Source organism: Macrobrachium rosenbergii, chromosome 15 (assembly GCF_040412425.1).
Source record: "Macrobrachium rosenbergii isolate ZJJX-2024 chromosome 15, ASM4041242v1, whole genome shotgun sequence".
In the NCBI taxonomy this organism is placed as follows: domain Eukaryota; kingdom Metazoa; phylum Arthropoda; class Malacostraca; order Decapoda; family Palaemonidae; genus Macrobrachium; species Macrobrachium rosenbergii.
The window spans coordinates 23,156,504-23,182,295 of NC_089755.1; the positions used below are offsets into that span (position 1 = coordinate 23,156,504).

The 25,792-nt window shown below is 38.0% G+C and overlaps 2 protein-coding genes across 2 annotated transcripts in view; one reads left to right on the plus strand and one right to left on the minus strand.

Moving 5' to 3' along the window:
• The window catches only part of LOC136846459 (ribosome biogenesis protein BRX1 homolog), an 82,369-nt gene extending 66,957 nt beyond the window's left edge, over positions 1-15,412 (plus strand). The window contains exons 5-6 of the mRNA XM_067117254.1: positions 14,582-14,676; positions 15,156-15,412. Coding sequence (XP_066973355.1) covers positions 14,582-14,676; positions 15,156-15,341 — 281 coding nt within the window. The 3' untranslated portion in view covers positions 15,342-15,412. The remainder of the gene's footprint in view (positions 1-14,581; positions 14,677-15,155) is intronic.
• A 526-nt stretch (positions 15,413-15,938) lies between these two features.
• Positions 15,939-25,792, minus strand: part of LOC136846458 (uncharacterized) — a 144,228-nt gene continuing 134,374 nt past the window's right edge. Inside the window, exon 7 of the mRNA XM_067117253.1 lies at positions 15,939-16,240. Within this exon, the coding sequence (XP_066973354.1) occupies positions 16,028-16,240 (213 nt within the window). The 3' untranslated portion in view covers positions 15,939-16,027. The remainder of the gene's footprint in view (positions 16,241-25,792) is intronic.

A 25,792-nucleotide genomic window follows, 5' to 3' on the forward strand; every position in this document is an offset into this window, starting at 1 on the left:
CAGCCTGAGTAGGCCCCCTCTAGTAACAAGACAATTCGACCTTTCTGCCAGTTGCAAACGACAGAACCAAGGCAAAGGTTCTACAGCAACAAGTGTCTATGATGTTGCAAAGGAGACCAGACAGAGAGTTCAGGATCCGAATTCCCAGGATTCTACATTCGGTTATTCCTGATCCCCAAATGCTTGGGGGTTAGAGACCGGTGCTAGACGGGATTGCACTCAACTTTTTTGTGCAATAAACAAAGGTCGCTATAGAAACGACAAAATCGGTTCTAGCAGCGGTCAGACAGCATGACTGGATGGCCTCACTGGACCTCCAGGATGCGATTTTCACGTCCCCATGCACCCGATCTCCAAGAATTTTCTGAAGTTCTTCACGGAAAGGTTTTATAGTTTTGGTCTCTCTCTTTGGCCTAAACAGACAAGGTTGACGTCTGGCTCTGGAGCCAGAGACCTCTCAAGAGCAAGTTACCCAATATTGAGGGACGTTATGATAACACTTCATAGACTACAGATTGTAGCCACAGCAGCAGCGGAGCTCTTCCCTTCCAGCCCCAAGGGTAGCTCTCCTACTAAGAACAAACATAGACAGTTCTATTCAGTCAGGATACCGGGCTGCAAGAGCGTGGCGGACACTGTGCTGCCTTCCGTACATCCTCCTCTTCCTCCTTCGGATTGGTACTCGTCTGGAACCCCTCCACGGTCCATTATTGGTGATGAGAAGGAAATAATTACCCCGTAGTTGAGGCTTCCCCCAGCCTGTCCCCAACAGCAGGAAGCCCCATATAGCTTTACTATAAAATATGCAGCAGACTTTGTCTTCCCAGCTGCAAAGCGTGACAACCAGGAAAACAGAAGAAGGATAATAGGCGTCCAACTAAAGCTTCTAGGCGTCCAGAAGTTTAAGACGCTGAACGTAGTGAATGAAATTCTAGGCGCTGGATGCAGTGGCGTCAAGCATCTAGGAGTGAAATACCATGATGACAAGCGTCAATGAACCCAAGGCGTCAGCGTCAAGGCATTGGGCGTCAGGCGTCAGGCTTCAAGATATTGGAAGCCAAGGCGTGGAGTTAGCTCAGGGCGCAAGATGCACTGGCATCCAGCGTCTAACAAAGAATTAGGTCTACTGATAAACAGATAGAAATCTCAGCCGTTCCCATCCCAAGAGGTTCTATGCCTTAGGATGAAGATTCAGAGTCAGGATTTTCGGGCTTTTCCGTTTATTGCAAAGACAGGACAAGCCTCAAGAAAATTTCAGAACTTTATAAAGAGACAGTCATGCTTGGCAAAGGAATGGATGAGTCTGCTGGGAACCCTTTCCTTGCTGGAGCGGTTTGTCTCCTTTGAGAGGTTAATTCTATGCCCGTTACAGTTTCATCTAAATCGGAACTGGGACAAGGAAATAGAACTGGAGACCAAGTGCATCCCCATTTCGGAACCAATAAGACCGTATTTGTAGTGGTGGAACGTCCCGTCAAGCTCCAGGAAGGTCCCTTCTCTATATTAGAGGAACCCAGACCTAGTGTTGTTATCCACGACGCGTCGGACTCAGTATGGGGAGCAACACGAGGGAAATAAAAGTCTCGGGCTCCTGGAACAGAGCAGGAGAGTTAAACATCAATCAGAAGGAATTAACTGCAATCCTTCTAGCTCTCAGGAGTTCGAACACAGTGGGGAACAAAGAGGTGCAGGTCAACACCGACAACACGGCAGCGTTGGCCTACATCAGCAAACAGGGGGCACTCACTCCAGGTCTCTATACGAGACAACAAGAGAATCTCTTCTTTGGGCAAAGGAGGAGAATGTAAAACTAGTAACCCATTTTATCCAAGGGGGAGAAAAAATGTGAGGGCGGACATTCTGAGCAGGAAATAAAGTCCTCTCAAAGAATCAAGCGCTACATCAGGACTTTGGGGACGTCCTTGCATAGATCTCTTCGCCACAGCGCAAACGAAGAGGTTGGACACTTACTGCTCTCAGTACCAGATCCGGGGCTATATACATAGGCGCGTTCCTGGTGGACTGGTCCAACTTGGACGTGTATGCATTTCCTATTTCAAGATAATACACAGGGTACTGAAAAAATTTGTGTCACATGAGAGGACCAGAATGACCCTTGTGGCCCCTTACTAAGCGACAAGAGATTTGTTCCCAGAAGTACTGGATTGGATGGTGGACATTCGAGTAGCCTACCTCAGAGAGTAGATCTACTCAAACAACCTCACTTGGAAAGATATTACAAAACCTACAAGCGCTACTAGCAACTGCTTTGGACTATCGGAAAACTCACAAGAGCCAGAAGTTTTTGAAGGAGGCAGTTAGCGCTATCGCGAAAAGCAAGGAAGTTATCCACCATTAAGGTATACCAATCCAAGTGGGAGGTATTTAGAGGATGGTGCAAGGACAACCATGTGTCCTCTTCCAATATTTCTGTAACCCAAATTTGTATAGAGAACTCACCAGCATGGAACCTAGACGTGGTCCTGAAGTTCCTCATGGGGAGTAGGTTCGATCCCTTGCAGAGGGCATCTTTAAGGACCTCACCATGAAAACTCTTTTCTTGGTCAGTTTGGATACAGCGAAAAGAGTTAGTGAGATACATGCTCTCAGCAAGAATATAGATTTTATACAAGGCAAAGGCAATCTGCTCACTGCAACTAGGCTTCCTTGCAAAAATGAATACTCATCACAACCCTAGCCCAGAACGTTCGAGATTCGAACCTAACGGACATAACAGGGGAGAGAGAGAGAGTCCTATTCCAGTAAGGGCTCTAAGGCTCTACCTGGATAGGACAAAGGACTTTAGAAGGAATACAGAAGGGCTTTGGTGCTCAGTCAAAAAAGCTCTCTGTATAGATGTCGAAGAATGCTCTGTTTTATTTTATCAGACAGTTGATAAAAGAAGCAAATATGGAATGTAGAGATAGACTACAAGATTCTGAAAGTAAAGACGCACGAGGTCAGGGCAGTAGCAACCTCTGTAGCTCTTAAACAGAACAGGTCCTGCAGAGTATCTTGGACCACGACCTTCTGGAGAAGCAAGTTAGTATTTGCCTCTCACTATCTAAAACAAGTCAAGACATTATCACGAAGATTGCTATACGCTGTGCCCGTTTATAGCATCTAATTCAGTAATGGGAGAGGGGAATACCCCTACAATCCCATAAACCAATACCCTTTTTCTTACCTTGGAATTAAGAATTTTTATGGTTGTTTGTGAAGACTGGACGCAGTCTTCCCAATCAGTTTTTTTTTTTAAATCATTGGGATGAAAGTTCCTTGGTAGAGCCCGGAACAAGGGTATTGAGGAGGAGGTCTAGTCACATAGAGGTTATACACCGGTTGACAGCCCCTAGAGATTTTCAGCCCCTGGGTGGATCGCTGGATCTCTTAAGGAATGCAGACATAATGAGAGGAGTTTATTGAAGTCAGCTTCCTTAACCCAATCCTATAAAATAATACTCTTTGTTCTTGCCTTGGAATGGTTGAAATTTGATGGTTGTTTGTGAAGATTGAACGCAGTCTTCCACAATCATTGATTTTAGTCAGATGATCATTTTGTTCCTTGGTGACGCCCGGAACAAGGGTATTATAGGTTGTCTGTCACATAGAGGTTGGTACACGGTTGGCAGCTCCTAGAGGTCTTCAGCCCCTGAGTGGATCGCTGGACCTCTTAAGGAATACAGACATAATGAGGGAGTTCATTGGACTCAGCTTCCTTAATCCCAATTCCATAAAACAATACCCTTTGTTCTTGCCTTGGAATGTTTGAAATTTTATGGTTGTTTGTGAAGATTGAATGCAGTCTTCCACAATCATTAATTTTAGTCAAATGATCATTTTGTTCCTTGGTGGCGCCCGGAACAAAGGGTATTATAGGTTGTCTGTCACATAGAGGTTGGTACACGGTTGGCAGCTCCTAGAGAGGTCTTCAGCCCCTGAGTGGATCGCTGGACCTCTTAAGGAAAGCAGACAAAATGAGGGAGTTCATTGAAGTCAGCTTCCTTAATCCAGGTAAGGACCTTAAGTTGGTTTATTAACCCTTAAGCAAATTCCAACGATGTTGGCTGTCTCTGACCCTCCACCAAGGTGTCAATCAGCTATATATATAACTACCAGGTAAGTTAGATGTTTAAAAATGATATTTTCATAATAAAATAAATTTTTGAACATACTTACCAGTAGTTATATATAATTAAATTCCACCCTCCTCCCCTCTAGAGACTAGGGGCATGGAAGATCTGAGGAATAGTTGGAATGGTTCCAGGTACCTGGGTAGAGGGCGCACAGGTGGTTCACCTGACTACCGATCGCGATTGCCGCGAGTTTTGAAATTCTGCCGTGACGTCAGGGACTTAAGCTATATATATAACTACCAGGTAAGTATGTTCAAAAAATTTATTTTATTATGAAAATATCATTTTAAAATGCAAGGAGAATAGCATTAGGGTAGTAATGCATTACATCTTCACTTCAGTTCTTGACGTTCCAGTTGCACAACATCCTCGGATAATTGGTATACGTTCTCAGCCCTCTTTCAGTATCTTTATTCCAGGAATACAGGAGCCTATTGATTGTGCTTTAAGAAACTAAAATGGAACAAGAAACTTTTTTTCACATGTTAGATGGGACAATGTTGGATGCACAAATACTGTTTACGCTCAAGAACCATAAAAAAATGTACATTGCCAGATTTCATTATTGAAATGACACTAGCTGTTATAAGATAATGCTGTTGAATGCCCTCACCTGGTTTAGCTCTGCTGTTGGATATCCAACCCGACTTTCTGCATGTATTTCATTTTATGCGATGCCAGTGCCACCAGGTGCCAAAAACAGAGTACAAAGGGCTGGCTATGTCTGCCGACATGCAAAGGACACCACAGCAGAGAGAAGACACTTGCTTTCTTTTGCCGTGAGTGTGAAACTGTATGCCATTATGTACAGAACCATGTTTTTAAGAATATCATACTCTTAGAAATTTGTAAAAATTATAAAGAAAAAAGAAAATGTAGTTTTGCCCTCATCCTTCAGAGAGGAAAGAATTAAGAACTGGGAGCAGATCTCCTTCATTCTCCATTTAGAGAATTGTGCAAAGCTGATCCTGCTGGGGACAACTTCTGCAATGATGTGATACGACAGGACACCAAGATCGACTAGCTCTAGCCAGGCTGGCTGCCCGAAGTCAGGTTGATGAGATGGAAAGGAAGTTCGATGAAACACAAACAAAACCCGGAGGAAAACATTTACTTCTCCTAAAGGATATCCACTGCCAGGTCTTGACTATGTTGCTGTCATATAGTCCAATGACTTAATAGTAATTTCATCAAGGCACCAGCAGGAGGAGAACGCCATTCTGAGCGTTCTCCCTTCCTCATGAAGCAGTTCCTCAGGCAGTATAGTCCCTGTGCCTTCACGACTGGAGACTATGCAGCTTCCCTTGCAAGCATAGGCTTCTCGCTGAGTGGCAATGGAGATAGCTGGATATCTCTATCAATCCTCTGCAGCAGTACCCAGGGATTGGAGCCATCTTTGCTGGTTGATATTGACAGGACTTTTTTCTCTGGTCAGATCTGCTCTTCAGCAGGCCGCGGACCTCCGTGTCCTCTTTGCCGAGAGTTACTTCTCTCCGGTGCAGTTGTGAAGACTTAGGTCCACATTTGACTTAGTCTTTCACCCAGAAGTAGCCCTTTTCTCCTCAGTTGAGGTTTAGCTACTGATGAGAAGCCTTCGATCGGTCTTGCTCTCCCAGGGACCTCAGGCCCCTGGGCGGCATGTTTGACTCTTGTTTAGGGTTGTTTTAAAATTTTGTATTGTAAAAATTTCATTGGTTTCAGAAACATAAATGTACCTTTAAGCACAAATCAGTACAATATTACGTGCCCTTTTGAGAGTCGCCTAGAGTTCTGACTCTCAAGACCATCTCGTCTCACTGGCATTGGAGAAGAGGATAGACATCTTCATGGACCCTCTTTGCTGTGAGCATTCAAGGGATGGGGATTAGTTTTTTGACTCCATCTCAGATGTCGTAGCAAATTCGAAACCTGTCAGCACCTGTTGTCAGGTTCAAGTTCTTCATGATCCCCTTCCCCTTGGACTTTGTAGTCAATGATCCAGATCAATCACTGCTTTGTCCTGTTAGGGTACTGCAGTACTTTCTGAAGAAGTCTTTGACATCTCTGATGGATGTCAACAACTTTGCACTAGTACTAACTCTTCCCAGAAAGTGTCCAAAGAAACAGTCATAAACCCAGAACTTACACGAGGTTAGGTTCCAGGACTCCTCACAGGGTGAATTTTATAGCGTAAGTTTGGCATGGTCTCTAAAAATGCTAATAAATGCTTATTTCTAAAGTTAAAACACTAAATATGACCCAAATCATGCTCCCAAATTATTAAGTTAACTTTTAAATGAAATTAAAGTTATTGTAATTTCTTTTAAAAGTTAGCTTGATATGTTACCCTTAAAAAAAGAAATAAATGGTTGACATAAAAATGAGAGTTGGAAGAGAATTTCTCTCTCTCTCTCTCTCTCTCTCTCCTTCTGACTGATCTATTTTTAGAAATCTTCCCAACCTCTTTTTAATAACTTCTTTATTCTACATCTCTTTCTCTTTGTTCTGAAATGCTTTTTCATGAACAAACAAGTGTTTTTTATTTTGACTAATACAACTCTTAGTTTTTATGTCCCTGTGTTTTAGAACATATTTGCCACACTAGCACATTTACACTTAAGTAGACAGTGCAGGTAATATTAGATCAATTTAAACTATCTACTGTACAGGTAAAGACGCATACAGAGAAATAATAAGTTGTAAAAATGTTTGAGGGCTAACTGTGAACGAGAGAGAGAGAGAAATAAAGGTTGTCCTTACTTAAGAGAGTGAAATTATTTATCAATTATTACGTAGACTGAGAGAATAACACACGAGAGAGAGAGAGAGAGAAAGAGAGAGGTGTTGTCCTTACTTGAAATATCAAGTTAAACTATTTATGAAATATTATGGAGACAGAGAGAATAACATGAGAGAGAGAGAGTTATTATTCTACGTTAGATATCAAATGATGGAAATTCAGTATTAAACTAACGATATCAAATGATGGAAATTCAGTTTAAACTAACTTTTAAATGAAATTAAAGTTACTGTAATTTCATTTAAAAAGTTAGCAATACATTACCCTAAAAAAGAAATAAATGGTTAATGTAAGAATATAGGAGTGTGTGAAGATTAGTATCCTATTTCTCTCTCCCCCCCATTCCACCGATCTATTTTTAGAAGTCTTCTCAACCTCGTTTTTAAAAACTTCTTTATTCTGTCTCTTTCTCTTTGCTCTGAAATGGTCTTTGTCTCTATGTTTTAGAACAGCGCATTTACTCTTTGTAAACGGTACAGGTAAAATTAGATCAATTTAAAATTATCTACTGTACAGTTAAAGACATACAGAGAAACAGTAACACATAGGTTGGCTAACATTCTTCAAACGAGAGAGAGAGAGTTACAAGAAACATTTGACCACTGATCAGCAACTCTCCTTCTTGTCATGTTAAATGACATGTATGACAACTTTTGCCTTCCAGGACCTCCTTACAAAAGATGAGGGTAAGAATATGTTTGTTTAAAATAATTTGAATTTTGTATTTACAGTTATATTATTATTATTATATTATTATTATTATTATTAATCATATTAATATTTGAAAACTAGTATTTTTTATTAGGTAAAAATTTATTTATCATACAAAACAAACAAACATACCTGTATACATGTACCATAAAAATTCTCTCATCTCAGTAAAAGAGAGAGAGAGAGAAATTATTACTTTTAATATTAAATGTTATTTAATTTACACATAAAAGCTTGAAAAATTTATAAAAAATAAACATAAACGTTTTTGCAGGGTTTCTCAGTGTTTGCAAATGGACATGGAGCCAGAAAAACTCATGTATGACCATTAGTAAGGTTCAATGAAAATTCGTGTTTCTGTGGTTTCAATGCAACTCAAACTTGTTGCAAATTCTGGTTAGTACTGTACTCTGCAGCTTACGTTCATCGACACCTGGAACACTCCTTCAGAGCTCACTAAGTCAATGGCATTGGTCCATCCCTCGCACTCGGAAGTTTCTGTTGGTCTAAAAACAGAGATGTGGTCTCATCAGACCACATTTATGTCTTTCTACCTTTGGGTTTTGCCCACTAGTCCTTGGAACCCCCTTTCCTTGACCTGTGGTGGCTGCTCAGCAAGTTGTGTTTTCTTACCCAGCTCCAGTAAGAGGACAGGTAGCATCTTGCCTGGGATGTACAGGGGAGAGGGATTACAAAGAGCAAACTTCTTCCTCTCTCCTCCTCCTCCTCCTTCCTCGTCCCCTGCTTCTCTTCCTTTGGCGTCTGATGCAGTAAGTTTACACATCGAGCACCTGTTCTATTTTTCTTTCCTAGAAACATAGAAGCAATCCCTCTCCTTCCTCTGGCTAGGGGAGGTAGGAGACCTTGGCAATAAGACAAACCCTTTTCTGGTTCTTGCCTTACTGCCTCCGACTCTTTAGATTCTTCCTAGAGTAATTTTGTATGAGTTACGATTCTTCACTCATTTGAAAAGTTTTCAGAAGTGTGACAATTGATCTCAAAGTTCTATACAGTACTCCAATCAGTATGTCAGAGGCGTAGGTACTCCTCCTCACTCTTTCAACCAGTTAGTAGCAGCCCAGGTCAAGGGGAACTCCAGTCAGTTCAGACTACTCAGATTCTTCCTCCAACAAATGAGTTCTAATGGAAAGGACTGATGGTTTGTATACTGTGTAGGAACAAATATTTTTTTTTAAAGTAAATTGCATTTTTCCTAACTGTACAAACATGAGGTCCTTTACATTATATTTATGCCCACCTCATGCCACCCTCTATCTGAAACCTGGACCGAAAGGCAAATTGGAATGTTTACATCAAGCAGGGGGACTCCTGCAGTTAAGGACTGGATGGTAGTTACTGCCTAACCACCGTGTTCAAGAGTTTTAACAGCCATTTCCAGCTTTGCTGTAAGTAATTCCTAATGTAAAGGACCTCAGATTAGTATAGTTAGGAAAAATATAATGTACTTTAAAAAATTGTAATTTTTCTAGTGCAGAACAATATTATAACTGCTAGTTAAGGACACTGTCTTGACTGTCACCTTCATAGACATCAGTTAATCCTGTGTTAAATGGTGGACTTTAAAATAAAGGGAACAGGCAATTTTCAAACCCTTGCATGTTATTCTGTGTATGAGTTGTATCTTCCTTTTTGGAACCCTTGAAAGGTAACAAAACAAGTATGTGGTATCATTTATGTCTTCAGACTGAGGGATTAATAAGAGTACTTTGGTGTTGGTTATATTGGAATTTTGCAGTTCAGGTGTGTTTGATGAATACAGTGCTACCCCGCTTAAAAACCTTCATTTTTTTGTCGTGGATTTTTGTGGAACATATCTTTCAAATTTCTGTGGGAAATTTCACCAATTCGCAGACTTTTTATATGGACCGTATGTCTAAAATTATCACTAATTCATTTTTTTTGTAGTGCAACACTATTTATTCACTAATTACTGTATTTATTCATATTGTGTTTGTGACTAAATACTGATTTTTATTATAAAAATGATTTACAGTGTACTTATTATGATTTCTGATGTATCTTTAACCCTTTTGAGCCCTATTTACAAAAACGTCTCCCATATGCCGGAGGCGTTGGTTGAGTTAAGCGCCAAAGCGGAAAAAAGTTTTTCAAAAAATCTGTGCGCTTAGTTTTCAAGATTAAGAGTTCATTTTGGCTCATTTTTTTGTCATTGCCTGAAGTTTAGTATGCAACCATCAGAAATGAAAAAAATATCATTATCATATATAAATATTGGAATATATGACAGCGAAAAAAACTTTCATATATATAATTTATACAAATCGCTGTAAACAAAACGGTTAAAGCTAATGACTTAATTTTTTTTAGTTGTATTGTACACTAAATTGCGATGATTTTGGTATATAACAAATTTTAAAACGATCAAAGCAACACAGAGAAAATATTATCACAAAATGATGCATGAATTAAATGCCTCTCGGATGTAAACTTGACTTTTTTTTCAAAAATTCACCATAAATCGAAATATTGTGCTAGAGACTTCCGTTTGTTGAAAAATGAAGCTAATTGATTGAATATTACTAGACTGTAAGTGTTTTAGCTTACAATTGCAGTTTTCGACCATTTCGGTTGAGTTAAAGTTGACCAGAAAGTCTAATTTTTTCTATTTATCGTAATTTATATGAAAATATTTCAAAACTGAAAAAGCTACAACCATGAGTTATTTTTTGTTGTATTGTAAATGAAATTGCGCACATTTTCATATATAAAACTTTTATAGCGATGTAACGACCAGTGGGCGTTATGCAGGTTCTTTAACATACTCAGGAACGGGGCTGTCATGACTGGCAGATGCAACAAACAAAGGAGGAGAAAACAACAAAAACAATAAAGTAGGCAATATTAATTTATTAAGGCAAGTATTTACAAGTGAGTCAGGTCTGGTAAAAGATAAAAACCATAAGTGACAAAAAAAAAAAAAACCAAAAGGCAGCACTAAACAAAAATCAAGTTAAATAAACAATTAACTTTATAAACAAAAGTAGCTCAAAAAAAAAAAAGGCAAAAATAAACAACAGCAGAAAAAAAAATACCAAACATTTTCCTCCATCGGGCACCAAGTCAGCCCTCAGCTGCAAACAGGGACAAGAACCCACCAACCAGTATGACCCGATGGAGCGTCAGGACAGCCTCACGCTGTCATCAAAGATGAGCAGCTCGTGGTCACACGACTACTCATGGTCACACTCCCACCTCTAGTCAGTGCTCCAATTTGCTGCTCAAAAACTCGACCAACGTCGACTCCAAAAACTGCCTGCTGCTGCTGCCCTGCGCTACTTTCGCTGCCCTACCAGACCCGACTGAAGCAAGAAGCGGAAGCTCAATGAGAACATCAAAACAAAAAAACTTGAAGGTAAGGAGGCAGCAATCCACAAAGGGGAACGAGTGGGGAACCAGCAGTTCCGCAAAACCATCACTTTAACGTGACAAGCGACTAATATAAAGCGGTGCAAATATTACGACAACTTTGAAAGAATTTCTGAGATGTTGGCGAGTTACAGCATGAGCGTAATGAAAATGTTTTTTTAAAAATTCACCATAAATCGAAATATTGTGCTAGAGACTTCCAATTTATTGCAAAATGAAAGTAAACGATTGAATATTACTAGAATGTAAGAGTTTTAGCTTACAATTGCGTTTTGACCATTTCGGTCAAGTTAAAGTTGACTGAAGGTTGAAATTTTGGCAGTTATAAGTGATTTATGTGAAAATATTTCAAAACTGATAAAGCTACAACCATGAGCTAATTTCTGTTGTATTCAATGTTTGAAATTTGTACACACATTTTCATATATAAAAAGTTTATGTATATAATGTAAAATGATGCAAACATTAAACGACAACACATGAAAAGAATTTCTGAGATGTAGAGTGCATGGATTCGCTTACAGCGTGCGGGCGAAGGAAAAAATTTTTTCAAGAAATTCACCATAAATCGAAATATTGTGCTAGAGACTTCCAGTTTGTTGCAAAATGAAGGTACATGATTGAATATTACTAGAATGTAATAGTTTTAGCTTATAATTGCATTTTTACCATTTGGTCAGGAGTTAAAGTTGACTGAAGCTTGAAATTTTGGCAGTTATCGTGATTTATATGAAAATGTTTCAAAACTGATAAAAGCTACAACCATGAGTTATTTTCTGTTGTATTCTACATGAAATTGTGCGCACATTTCCATATATAAAGCTTTATGTAAGATGTAATATAAAACAGTGCAAACATTCTGGCGTGTGAAAGAATTTCTGCTGCGGGGTAGTAAACAGTTTTTAAAATTCACCATAAATCGAAATATTGTGCAGAGACTTCAATTTTTTGCAAAATGAAGGTAAATGATTGAATATTACTAGAATGCAGAGTTTTAGCTTACAATTGCGTTTTTACCATTTCTGAAAAGTCAAAGTCTTGACAGTCAAAGGTTGAAATTTTGGCAGTTATCAGTGATTTATATGAAAATATTTCAAAACTGATAAAAGCTACAACCATGAGTTATTTTCTGTTGTATTGTACATGAAATTGTGCACATTTTCATATATAAAACTTTATGTAACAGCTAATATAGAACAGTGCAAAAATTCGACAAAATGACAAAAGAATTTCTGAAGTAATTTGGTATTTTTTCTTGGGCGTAAGAAAAAGTTTTTCAAAAATTCACCATAAATCAGAAATATTGTGCTAGAGACTTCCAATTTGTTGCAAAATGAAGGTACATGATTGAATATTACTAGAATGTAAGAGTTTTAGCTTACAATTCGTTTTTAAACCAGCCGGTCGAGTCAAAGTTGACGAAGGTTGAAATTTTTGTAGTCGGCGCTGAAGATAATCCACTCGGCATTCAACAGACAATTTTAGTCGTTTGTTACGTCCAACAGGCGTTTAAGGGTTAAGCTCATTCCAGGTTGGGGCCCCAGACTGAGCATGACAGGTGTACGATTCAATTCAATTCGATTCAACTCTCTCTCTCTCTCTCTCTCTCTCTCTCTCTCTCTCTCTCTCTCTCTCTCTCTCTCTCTCTCTCTCTCTAATAGGTAATGTAAGATGTATTTGAAATTATATTACTGTATAGTGTTTTTGGATGATAGACCACATTGTACAATATTTAAAATATTTGCTAATTATTTTCATTTTACTTTCCAGCAAAAGCAGACTGGAAAATAAAATTAAAATAATTAGTGAATATTTTAAATATTGTACAATGCTCTGTCATCGAAGGCCACTTTATAGTACTGTAATATCATTTCAAATACATCTTAAATTACCCTTAAAGAGAGAGAGAGAGAATCAAATCGAATTGAATCGTACACCTGTTATGCTCAGAATGGGGCACAACCTGGAATGAGCTTAATAGATACTGTACATTAGGCTACTACAGTGTAAGTACACTAAATTATTTTTATCATAAAAATCTGTATTTGGTCACAAACACAATATGGAAAAATACAGTAATTAGTGAATAAAGTGTTGCTCTACAAAAAAAAAGCAAATTAGTGATAACCTGAATTGTTTTTACCGGTATACAAAGAAAATGGGACAACTTTAATACTATGAGAAAATAGGTATGCTTATGTATACAGGGGTAACTTGATTAGTTGTCAAACATTCTGTAAGACAGATTTATTTAATTTTTATTAAAGATTTATTTAATTTATATTAAACTTTTTGTAGATAGTTTGCTGTGTTTACATTAATATTAATATTTTAAAATTAGTAAATCATTGTTATAAGCATTTTAGGGGGCGTATATATATGTAAGAGTAAAAGTTGTAAAAGGGTACTAATCTAAGATGCCTTTGGGTGTTTTGGGATGATGGTTTGGGGTATATTTTTGTTTGAATTGGTATTAAACTGTTTTAGTATGATAATTTAAGGTATAATTTTGTTTGAACTACTAAATTAGGGAGTGAACTTTTCAAGTAGACAGTTATTAGCATTTTCGTGTATGGGGTACAGGGTATTAAGCAGTTATAAGCGTTTTTAGAGGGGATTTTGCATTTCCGTGGTGGGTTCTGGAACCTATCCCCATGAAGTTGTGGAGCACTGTAGAGTTAAGTTATAAATGTGAAATTTGTACATTGGTTTGTGTATTTTGTGATAAAGTTGTGTTGTGCAAGGTAGTTGCTAAGTAGTTTTTATCAGTATCATAAAGGAACTAGTGCGCCCTTGACTTACAGCGAGGATCCGTTCCAGCGCCCTGCCATAAGTTGATTTCTACCATAAGTCAAATTTTCACTGTTATTGGCACTTTAATGGCATTTATGGCACCATAACTTGATGTTGCATCAAGTTACAGCACTGTACGTAACGTGATGAAACATCAAATTATGGCAGTGTGAAATTCCATAAACGGCACTGAAAAAGCACCGTAAGTCGGTGGCGCTGTAAGTTGAGGATGAACTTATAAATTTATTCATGCATTTAATGCAAATGACAATAGCGAGCCTTGCTATTACACAGTATTCTGTAAACTAAATTCATTTACTGAATTTAGAACATTTTGATGCAGGACTAGCAAATATCACTTAAATGCAGTGACCACATTTTAGGCTATAGCTGAAATATACCCTTGTTCATTAGTGTTACTAGACCATAAGCTTCATCTGAATGGTTAGATTCCTTTTAATAAAAGGAAAAAAAATTTTGACTCTGGTTCTCAGTACTGTCTCAGCTGAAACAAACATAGTTGGTTTTCATAAGATGCAGGATGGCTGTTTTTATAATTCTAACACAATTTCTTCTCATTAAAATATAGTCATTAACCCTTTCTGGTAATAACTTCTGTCATTTTTATAACTAGGAGTAACAAATATCAACAAAATAAGCCCTGTATTTCAGAGAATAGAATTTTAAATTTGTCAGATTTTGTCATGTGAAAGTTATTTTATGTTTGTACCAGTTGCATTACTTCTTTTTGCAGGTCCACGATTTGTACTTGATCCCATCAGAATTTTTGAGGATAGCTTTGGGGGAGCCACGTTATGGGAGAACAAGGACTTTGTTAATCCAAACACAGTATGTACCAGTAGATGAAGGCTTGTGTTTAGGCCATTCTTTTTTATTCTGTTATAGTGGTGCATGAGAAAACTATTGCCAAATTTAAGTTTTCTGAATCAGTTTTTTTATTTAAATGGCCGAGAGTGGTGAAAAGGAGCAAAAATTCATTAGTCATGGTTTTCTATTTTGTGATAGAACATTGGGACTTTCTTTTGAACTTTAAAGATTTTATGTCATATGTTGGCTGAGATTGGTGAAAAGGAGCAAAAATTCATTAGTCATGATTTTCCATTTTATTATGATAACATCTGTATAAATTTGGGATAGAACAGGAGGACTTTCTTTTGAACTTTAAAGACTTTATTTAAAATGCTGTTCTTAGCATAATGTTTGAGATGGCAAAGCTTTAATTGTACTTTTACATGTTTAAAAAATATGTTAACTTAATTGTTAAATTATGTTGTTCTGTACTAAGTTCACTTGCAATTTTTTCACAGTATCGTAGAAACCTGAAGAGTAAGGATTCTGTGAAGTACTTAAATAAATTAAATCAGCTGGAAATACAGAAGGTCAGACCTGTTCATGATCACATAGGTGACCCAACTAATGAAGTCTTCGTGACGAAACCCCCAGAAGAAGCAGAAGGAGAAGAAAAAAAACTCTTCATACGGAAGAAAAAATGAAATTGCCAAGTGTTACTTTAAATATGCTCGTGTTGTATTTGAATTATATTAAAATTCTGTCTTGTTTTACATGTATGGCTTTTACTTAATTGTTTGAGTTTCACCTTATACTATACTTTTTGTCTATCGATGAAAATTCTCAAAATGAGGATTTTATCATAAGTGGAAGAAATTAACAGGTGTTGGAATGGTTCATTTGCAAGTATATTATTAGTTAGAAGTAGCATTGTCCTTCATACCAATTACTGATTCTAACTACACTAGATTTTAAAAGAGTGAAATATTTTTTTACTTGGGTGTAAAATAATGTAAAATATCATGCATCAAAGTAGTATGCTTAAACAGATTCTGGAGATTATTAATCTCTGATTATAAGGTGATTAAATTGTCTGATATAAAAAAATGGAATTGGGAAGACATTAATAACAGTCACTTGAACCTGAAAGTACTGCATCACAGAATTTGTTGGACATAACTTTTATTCCCCTCATATCATTCATTGCCTTCAGCATACAAATTTATTTCTTGTTAAAATGTACAATTACCAATTCCTGCATTTCCATTTGCCTTCAATGTAAAAGATGAAAACAAAGCATGTTTCTAAAATATATTTTTATTAAACTTTACAAAATCACAGAAATCATACACGAGATCAGAAACAGCTTACCTTTTAGCCAAAGGTAAGGTTAATGTTCTGGTTCCCAGTGCGTAAAAACTTGATCCGTTGCACATTTATGTCGAATTTCAACATTACTGTTTTTAAAATATTTCAAAGTTGGAGATAATAAAAACGAATCTAAAGCAGGTACTACTATTGTTTGTAAAGAAGGAAGTTTATCTGCTAGACAAACCAGGGATGCACACATTTCACTGTCCGTTCCAGATGGCAAACAGCATAACTGAAATGAAGTTGAAAATGACATTATAAAGGAAAGAGTAGTCCAGTGTGTAATATTAAAGAAATAATTTTTATATTATAAAAGGTCATCAAGGCATTAAAACCAAAGTAGCAGTGTGTTTCATCATAACTCTGTCACTCACATATTCCTAGGGCAAAGTGCAAGTACCATGTGACCCATCAGCTACCTATCAGTTACCTTCAATCACTGGTTATGCAATACTGCTAACAGCTTTATGTGCATAGTATTCTTCCCATCGTTTTACTGCAAGATTGCCATTATTCAGCAATATTGTAATCACTACCAAATTCATTTCCTCCCAGCCTTTCCACTTCTTTCTCTTATGAACAACAAGTGCAATTTCTACTCCTTTGCAAGTACTTGTCCATCACCAGTATCTGACTAGACTGCTGGGTTAATGGTGAGCCTACCAGTAATTGTACATTTATTATCTTCACAATTACACTTCTCTGTAGCTGTTAGCAATACTCTTGTGTTATTTAGGGATTAGTGAGAACAATAATTTTATACTAGGGCAAGGTTTCCGTGCTTACTTCAACAGCTACTGAATGCTTAACTAGCAAATAATCCAGAGGTTGGCATTTTGCATCACTGTATACCCCTTCATTTGGGCATCTCTAAGTGTACTGTAAGTAAATGCTAATTAGACAAATCTTACTTTGCACTGTAATTTCTTGGTAATTATGACTTGTACTTTTTTGTACTTTTCCTGGGTACATTTTCCAGCATTAACAATTTGTCTCTTTTGTACTAACGAGAACTGTCGTGTTTTTAGAGTGTACTCTAATCATTACTGACTTTTGAAATCTTACTAATTTTATGATAATGTACCAGTTTCTTATTAATTATAACCCTGAAAATAAGTAAAAGCTGTCTCCCTGAAGGGAAAGTTGCTTCATAGAAAAAACATGAAAACAGAAACTGTACAACCAATATATTTTTGTGTCATTTGTTATTGCATTGTTATGTGTACAGGCAGTCCCCGGTTAGCGGCAGGCTCGGTTAACAGCGATCTGGTTTTATGGCACTTGTCTAGCGCCGAAAATTGCCGATTTCTGCTTATCAGCGCCGATAATTGGGTATTGGCGCCGATACATACCTAACAGAGGTGCTGATAACCGAAAATCGGTGCTTTTGGCGCCGATAACCCCGAATCACCGATTTTCGGTTATCATCACACCCTCAGAAACGGGACTCCGCCGATAACCGGGGACTGCCTGTATGTTGTTTATGCTAGCAGAATTTTACTGTTTTTTTTTTTTTTTTATCTAAGTCTTGATTTTTGTGTATTGTATGGTGCATCTGGTGTGTCCTTGTATCATTATGTCTTGGCAAACGTGTAAAGGTTTGCCATGTAAGTCCCACTGTGGCCTCTCAACCTTACTGTGCGATTTGTCACAACTGGTCACCTGATCAGTGGTCGCATCTCTTTACGAGGTGGACATACAAGATGAGATGAGTCTCATGTGGGCAGCAGAGACTTCCTTTTCCTTGGTAGCTGTGGAGAGCCTGCCTTTGGACTATGCTTGCAGCTTACTGCCTAGGTGCAACCCAACCATCCTGCCCGCTCATTAACTGATTCTCACCTGCATCCCTACCTGTCCACTGCTCTACCTGCTTGCCTGTCTTCCACCTTGCCACTGATCAGTTCTCCTGCTTAGTACCCATTCTGCATCTAACCAGCTGATCATGTTACAGACTACATATGTGACCCAGCCATCATCATTTGTGGTCTCCAGAACTCCCAATTTGATTGCCCAGTTTTACCTGAGAGAGGAGAGTTACCTCACTCTATGGCAGTTCCATGAGTGAGGTACCTGATGACAATTGTGATATCAGTAAAGTAATATTGTTTTTTAAGAAAATTAACTTTTATTTCAAAATTTAAGTTTTTTTAACCAATTTTACAGATTTAATTCATATTATGAGTATATTTTTGTGGACAATTTATTATCTTAATTTATGGTTTAATGAATTTTAGCTAAATTAATGTTTGATTTTAAGCACTGAATGGTCATTGTTTCCCAGTACTTGGCAAATATGCCTAAAATCTATCCAGACAGCCCAATGCCTGTCATAATTCAAGCAGAGGTCCTCAGCTGCTGCTTGATGGAATTTTGAGGGAGCAGAATGCCTAACCAGAGAATATTCTTTTATTTCCTTCTTGCAAGAGAAGTTGTTGGAACCATGACCACATAAGCCAGTCCAAGTAAAGGTCTTCCTGCTCCAGCTGTGACCATAACTGCTGTTAGGACCCTGCTGTGCAACCAAAACCAAGATAGTGATCACAATAGTAGTGACTGTGACTTTGTCATCCCAAAAGAAAGACAGCAGCAATCCTGCCTATTAAAAGGAGAGTACATGTTCAATAACTAAGTCACTTGTCAGTAGCAGTGCCAAATAAGTTACTACGAAGCCAGGAAATTGGGGCGACCAGCCTGATAACTGCCCTAGAAGGGAGACTATTTGGATGCTTGATTTAAAGAAGTTAGCACGAGCACTGTCCAATTGAGATGGTCATCCACAGGAGTATCAGATGATAATTGCTTATGTATAGAATGATAACTATTCATCTACAAATATCCCGGACACAAACTAAAACACTCTACCATCTGGACCTTGGAGGTGCACTGCAAGAAAAGAGTTGCTGTAAGTAATAATATGGCCATAAGACCTATAAGACCACCAGGATGCTCACTTATGTAAGGAAGTATTTTGATCTACAGTAGGTTGTTGCATGCTGGCAAATTTCTAGCCATTAAGTGTCATACTCTTTGTAACTCCAGTAGAAGTAAGGAGGGGTCTAAGATGAAATCACTGCAATGCCCTAGATTTAGTGTTGCCCCTGTGACCCTAAGGAAGCCCACTATTCTCCAGACAAAATGCCAAGGACATCCTCTTTTCCAGTAAAAAGGAATAGATTCAACAGGACCAAGGAGCACTGTTATTAGTGGAGCAAACTGCCGAGTATGAACCAGGTAGTCATGGCTCTGCAGGATGAAGCCTCATTAAAGATCCTTCCTAGACAGAGTGCAATAGTATCTTCAGTCTTGTGAGGTAGAAGAAACCTACGGTATCAGCTGTGAAGCTGCCGATTCAACCCTGGATGACTCAGGCATCCATATTTTTTATCAGCCAGCCACCTATACAAATTCCATCACAGACATCAAATTGAGTATGAGCAAGGGTTATAAAACTGTGAAACCATACTTTTTTTCCTGCCTATCTATCTCAATAGGTTTATCAAATTCACAGGTGTTTCTATCAAGAATGGGTGTTAAGAGCCATCAGTTCAACGACCAAGGGAGCCAGGTCATTGTAGGAAAGCACCAAAGACAGGTTGATAACGTTTCTTGGCTAGGCTTCCATCATCCACTAGAGTACTACAGCTGTATACCTGCTGGTTAACGCTGTCATGAAGTGCAACTTGGTAACGAGTGGCTCTGATCTTGTCTCCCTTGTACATCAAGAATCTGAGAATTTCAGATCTGGACTCTCCCGGAAAATTATTTTGAAAATAGGCAGTACATCAACCCTGTTCAGGCAGTAGTTTCCTCCAAATAGAAGAGGTCATCTGCCAGGGCTTTATATCACAATGAACAGGCAGCAGAAGCTGCCATGAGCAAGCTCTCTTGGCTCAGGAAAGGTGGACAGCCTAAAATGTAATCCTCTGGTAGTGGAGGCAGAAGGAAGTGGATACTACTCACTTGCTGATAGTTCTTTCATTACAGAGAGCTTGTCTTCAGAGATTTTAAAGATTTAGCAGTCGGGTGATAGCAGTAGTCTGGGATTCTGGGATGGCCAGCAAATTCCCTTCAAGGCTTTGGACAGTGAGTTAAGGTCGATCCTGTAAAAGCAGGTGATAAGGGAGAGGAGCATGAATTGCCTGGTTTGTAAGGAGGATGGCTGCCAATAATTAAAAGATCGCAGCTTAACAAAGTCGTGCAATGGATTCTCTTTCTTCATCCTTCTTCAGGATGAAAATGGTAGCTTTAGTTTGGCAATCCATGGACATAAAGGATGTGCCCCCATATCACTGAGCATTGAATTTAGAAGAAATTACTTTATTTTGGCTCCACAAGTCTACTAATACCTTGGCAGCAGTAGTAGCATGGGTACACCAGAAAGACTTGCCCCTTTCCTGTCAAGGTTGCCATAGTAAGAGACTATAAGCTGAGAGAAGTTGGCCCCAGTGCCACTGACAATGAATTTTATGTATCTGGGTATGTCATCAACATGGAAGCAGGCTAGCTGTTTGCAGCTTTGGATTATATTGGCTATGGTTACAACCAAACCAGGCTAGCTGTTTGCAGCTTTGGATTATATTGGCTATGGTTGCAACTATAAGTTCAAAGGTCAGCAGTGGCTCTGGCAGAAAGTTGCCTAGGCATCTTTGACAATCTTCAGTGGCAAGCCAAGGCTTGGCACACCAAACAACATGAACTTGGAATTTGCTGGACAGGAGGTAGCATATCAACTTCCTCATGCTAAATTCTGTTGTCTTAATCCTCCAAGCATTCACCATGCAACTGGTTGGCAAGGTCATTGGTGTGATGACATACTTGATGATCCTGGTTTATGTGGAGAATAAGGGTAGTATACTATCCAAGAAACTATCGGCTATCTTTGTACAGCTTGATGTGGGCAGAGCCAAATGCTGCTCCAAGGAGGCACAAAATAATAGGAACATTCTCCCTGAGAGAAGCAGGTCATTATGTCAAAATGGCTACTTTATTTGGTGACCGTAAGGCTCTTGGGCATCAGTGGGGTATAACACTGGTGGATCTATTTGCAAAGACCATAAACTGCAAGCTCTTTCTATACTACTATGCCACACTTGACCAAGCAGCCTGGAAGATAACCACAATGATACAGCTCTGGGGCAACTTGGACACTTGCCATCTTCAGGCAGGTCCTGAAAAGGCTCCAAGTATCCAAGAATATGAAGATGATGGTCACTATTCCCTTCTGATGCAACTGGAGAGATTAACAGACCTATCCATTTCAATGGACAATACCAAGAAGCTTCCAGCCTGGAAGTTGTTCAGTCAGTGGATTTTTAACGATTCCATGGCAGCCTTAAGATGTAGCTTCATGCTTGGAGATTATCTGGCAAGGTCTCAGAGGTATAAGATTTTGATAGAGGAGGAAGCTGAAGCTATCTGCTGAGGTTCCACAAACAATCTCTACCAGGTGACGCAGAGTCAGTTCTGTAACTGATTTAGTACAGATGTTAATTCAGCTCTTTTGACTATTCATGTGTTAAAAGATTTTCTTCTTTTCCCTCAGAAGCTGAAAATGTTTTCATTCTCTGCCATAAAAGGGCTATAAGCCCAAAGCTGCCCTCTCAGAAGCCTTTGAGCTTGTGGACTAGACGTGTTTTTCAGTGACATCAAAGAGGCTCATCCAGGATTTTGAGAGGGAGGTTCCTCACAGGTCACCCAACTCCATAACTGGGAAAATTGGGATCTTTCTCTGATCCTAAAGTCTTACTGAGTCTTCATACAAAACCATTGGATGAAGCTTCAGTGCAGTATCAGTTTTTTACTGGCATTTGCATCTTCAAGATGCATTAATGACATTAGTTTATCTGGAAGAACCATGCACACTAGGCAGGTTGGATGTCAGTGGGGTCGATCATTTTCATTTGCTGCTGACTGTTGTAGAGACCCAAACACCAAGCTGCCTGGACCATTCCACAACATCTATTGCCATCCTTTTTCCCTTCATTCACAATCAAGAAGAGGATCTTCATCTGTGGCAGGCTATTCACTATTACCTGTGACTGACCAACCAGATTTTTTCATAAATATCAAAATTACATAGCTCAGGAGTTCCTCATTCATTTCTACATCAGTGGTTCAGTTTTGTTGGGCCCCAGCTCATGGAGGAATGCCAAGAAATGAACTAACTGTTGGAGAGGTTAAAGGTGCCACAAGATGCAAATTTTTCATAAAAAAAGTTCCACACTGATATGAAATGAGTAATTAAAACTTGAATAGATGGCAACAAATGGTAATAATCCCTACTAAATAAAGTAACAAAAATATGAACCCCTACTAAATAAAGTAAAAATATACAAAGATCTGAGGAGAAATAGGCTTATGGGATCTGGCTTGGCCTGAGCAGGTTTGACATCAATCTGACCTAATGTAGAATTTGGCATACTGGATTAACCAATAATTTTAATTTGGAAGAAGCCAGTGCCCCAAAGTATGCCTACAGAGAAGCCTTTACTTGTGAGTATATTTTGGTACAATGTTCCAGATATGACTTACTTACGGTGGAAGTACTATTCAGATGGTAAGAATATCTCAGATATTTCAAGTGACAAAGTAGATAACTTCAAGGGATATCTGAGATAGATTTAAAATATAATATATATATATATATATATTTGCACATTTGTTCACTATATTTATTATTTGATGAAGGCCTAGGTTTATTTTGGTGCCATCAATAATTTGACCTCATTATCTGTGACACCGAGAAGTTCCTCCTGAATCCTAAGGATAGATCAATACCCTGATTTATTAACCTTTTACCCAGGTATGGAGCTGTCACTCTTGCCAGATGACTCATGCACAAATTTGGCCACCTCCCAAAACAGGTGAGACAGTATTTTGGATGCCATTTCTTATTGCCTCCTTTTCCTTATGTGCAGTCGTTGACTAACAGATTTTGTATCATGCACCTGAGAAAACAGCATTTAAGTTGTAATCACCTAAAAAGCCACAAAGGAAAGAAATTGCTAAAGTCTTCGATCTCATGAGGACGTTGAGTTTGAAATCATCACGACTCAAAATAGATGATACTGATGGCGGTTTTGAAGATTAACGCTTGTGGATTTCAGTAACAAAGACAGAGAGAGGTGCAAGACAATCGTGATTAGATTAAACAAGCATCCCAAATAATCAATTTCACAGCGACTGACACTCTTGACCACATCAAAACATGAAAATTAGGCTCGTTACTAAACTATGACACTAAAAATAAAATAAGCATTCTAATTGAAAACAAGGCTACTGACTCATGCTGCATCCATATGATAAAAAATTTAGTGAAAGCATAATTCAAACATTGCAATACCATCATAAAGCTAGAGTTATGAGAGAAGCTTTACAGTGTAGACAAAAATATTCAAATGCAAAAGACTTTTTCAAAAATTACAGAAAAAAATGCATGCTATGAACAAATTATGATCCTACACGACCTCATAAATTACAGAATCTGAGTCTCAAACCAAAAATATATTAACAAATGACACAATAATATAAGAAACTAAACATAAAGCAATTCATGACTTTTGCCATGATATCAATTTGAAATCTTAAATTTCATCTGATCAAGTACTTTTGTAGCCTATTTTTAACATCAGTGTTTTCTTAAGATGTCTGTGTTTCATGACAAGAACATATCAGTTTTATCAAATTTTAGCTTTTTTCATATTTATAGTATGGCTTGCCTACTGAATATAATGTACTGTGTAGGGCTGAGCCTCAAGTTAACATGTAATACAAATCCACTCAGCTGGATTTGTTATCATAGTGGTGATTGTGAGACTGGCAGAAATACAGCAGTGTCAGTGTCAGAGAATTCAAAAAGCCAGTCACTAACTGATTACCATACAAACGTATTGCACAGATACATCAAAAGTGTTATTTCCAAAAATTTAAGCATAATTTCTGAACAAACATTAACCCCAGTACACTGATGAGAGTGAGACTTTGGCCAACGGCATGATCCTAAATACAAATCCTAAAAAGGTGACCAACATTGGTTAAGTGATAGTTGAAAAATACATCAAATTATGAAATTACAATAATTCAGCAAATTTAAACATGATTTTTTAAACATTTCAAATGGAAAACTGATGTACATATTTATGAAAGTGATATAATATTCAAAGTGATTATGTCAACTTACTAGCACAAAAAATTCTAGGATTTTAAATACAACTAGCAAAAAACTGATTCTACTGCGTATTACCTTAAAAGCACTAACTTTATAACTGATTGATTAACCAATGCCTGTAGTACTTAGGGCCTTACTGTTAACACTTCATGAAATTTCAAAGCTAGTACGAACTCATACTCTAAAACTCCTGATGTACATGGGTGTTCGTATTGGTGTAGCTACATATCCAATTTCCCTTGCATTGCAGGATAGAAGGTTGACAAATTCACATTTTCATAATGCACACCCTTTAAAGCATGATTATACGTACATCTGCTGCTCTCCTCAAGCTAGTGACCAACTTTCAGCTGAAGAAGAATTTACGAGTTATAATGAGCAGAATGAATGCCGGAATTCAGGGGCCAAAAGGCAAAGGAAGCTGGGGACTACTGAGGTTATTCGCGCTGAAAAGTGCAGCAAAATGTTTGAAAGATGTAGCTCGAGGAATATCTGGTTGGTATGCGACGGTTGTTGGGAAGGTGCTAAGTACGGCAAAGAAAGAGAATATGAACAAAATGTACTGCAAAGGGCCAGAGGATTTGCAGTTTACCGGACGAAGGGACGCTACGAGGCGCCGTAACACCTGCAAAGTGCACTCGGTGCTGGCGGCATAACCCACCAACCGGGGCATAATGGGCGGTGAGCGGATCGCAGCCTGCCAGGACGAACAGCATTTGCTATCAAAATAACTTTAAATTTCTAATAGAAAGAGTTATTAAACTATTGAAAAACACATCTGCAAGGACCCTCAAGTGCTCTGCATTAGAAGCTGTGTAGTGTGGAATTCTAAGGTTATATGAGCTGGTTTGAAGTTATTGATATGGTTATTTAAGAAAATCTGACTTTGTCTAAATCTTTAAAAATTAATAACTCTAGCTGAAAATAAGACTAACATTCTCTAGAACACAAAGAAGTTTTATTTCTATTGACTGATTGTCACTGCAATTCGGCTAATTTACCAAAATAGTTGTGCATAATAAAAAATCTGCGTCCTTTTTGAACCTAATGCTTTTCGACATGTTGATAAGGACATTTTCGTTATTACTGATTTGGATCGTTTGTTTCAAATACTGTACCGTAGATAACATGGTGTGACAGGCACTAACCAATCATATTTACTTAAATTCGTTTATGCTCCTAGTAAAATGTAGTATCAGAATCAATTCTAGACACACCTTTTCAAATGATTATGTGCTATATTAGATCCATGTAGCTAAAATGAAACGTTTGAATTACTAGAAATAAACTTAGTAAATGGGCTTAGAAACTACTTTAAAGTAACTCACACAATATTTTATCTATATCTGTGAAAAGTAAAGACACTATAAAAATTACCTAAAGGCATTTCCTGAATCTCCACCAAGACAGTCATGTTCTTTTTTTACCGCTAAAGGCAGATATCCTTCATAAAACACCTTTGACAGATTACAGATACTCGCATTCTCTCTGACTTTATCTTCCTCTGCTGCTATACAGCACTGATTATAGGATGCAATAAAAGTAACATCTAATCTTTTGCAACAGAGACATGACAGTTGAGTGGAGAAATGGCGCATTTTTGTTTAAGCAACACAG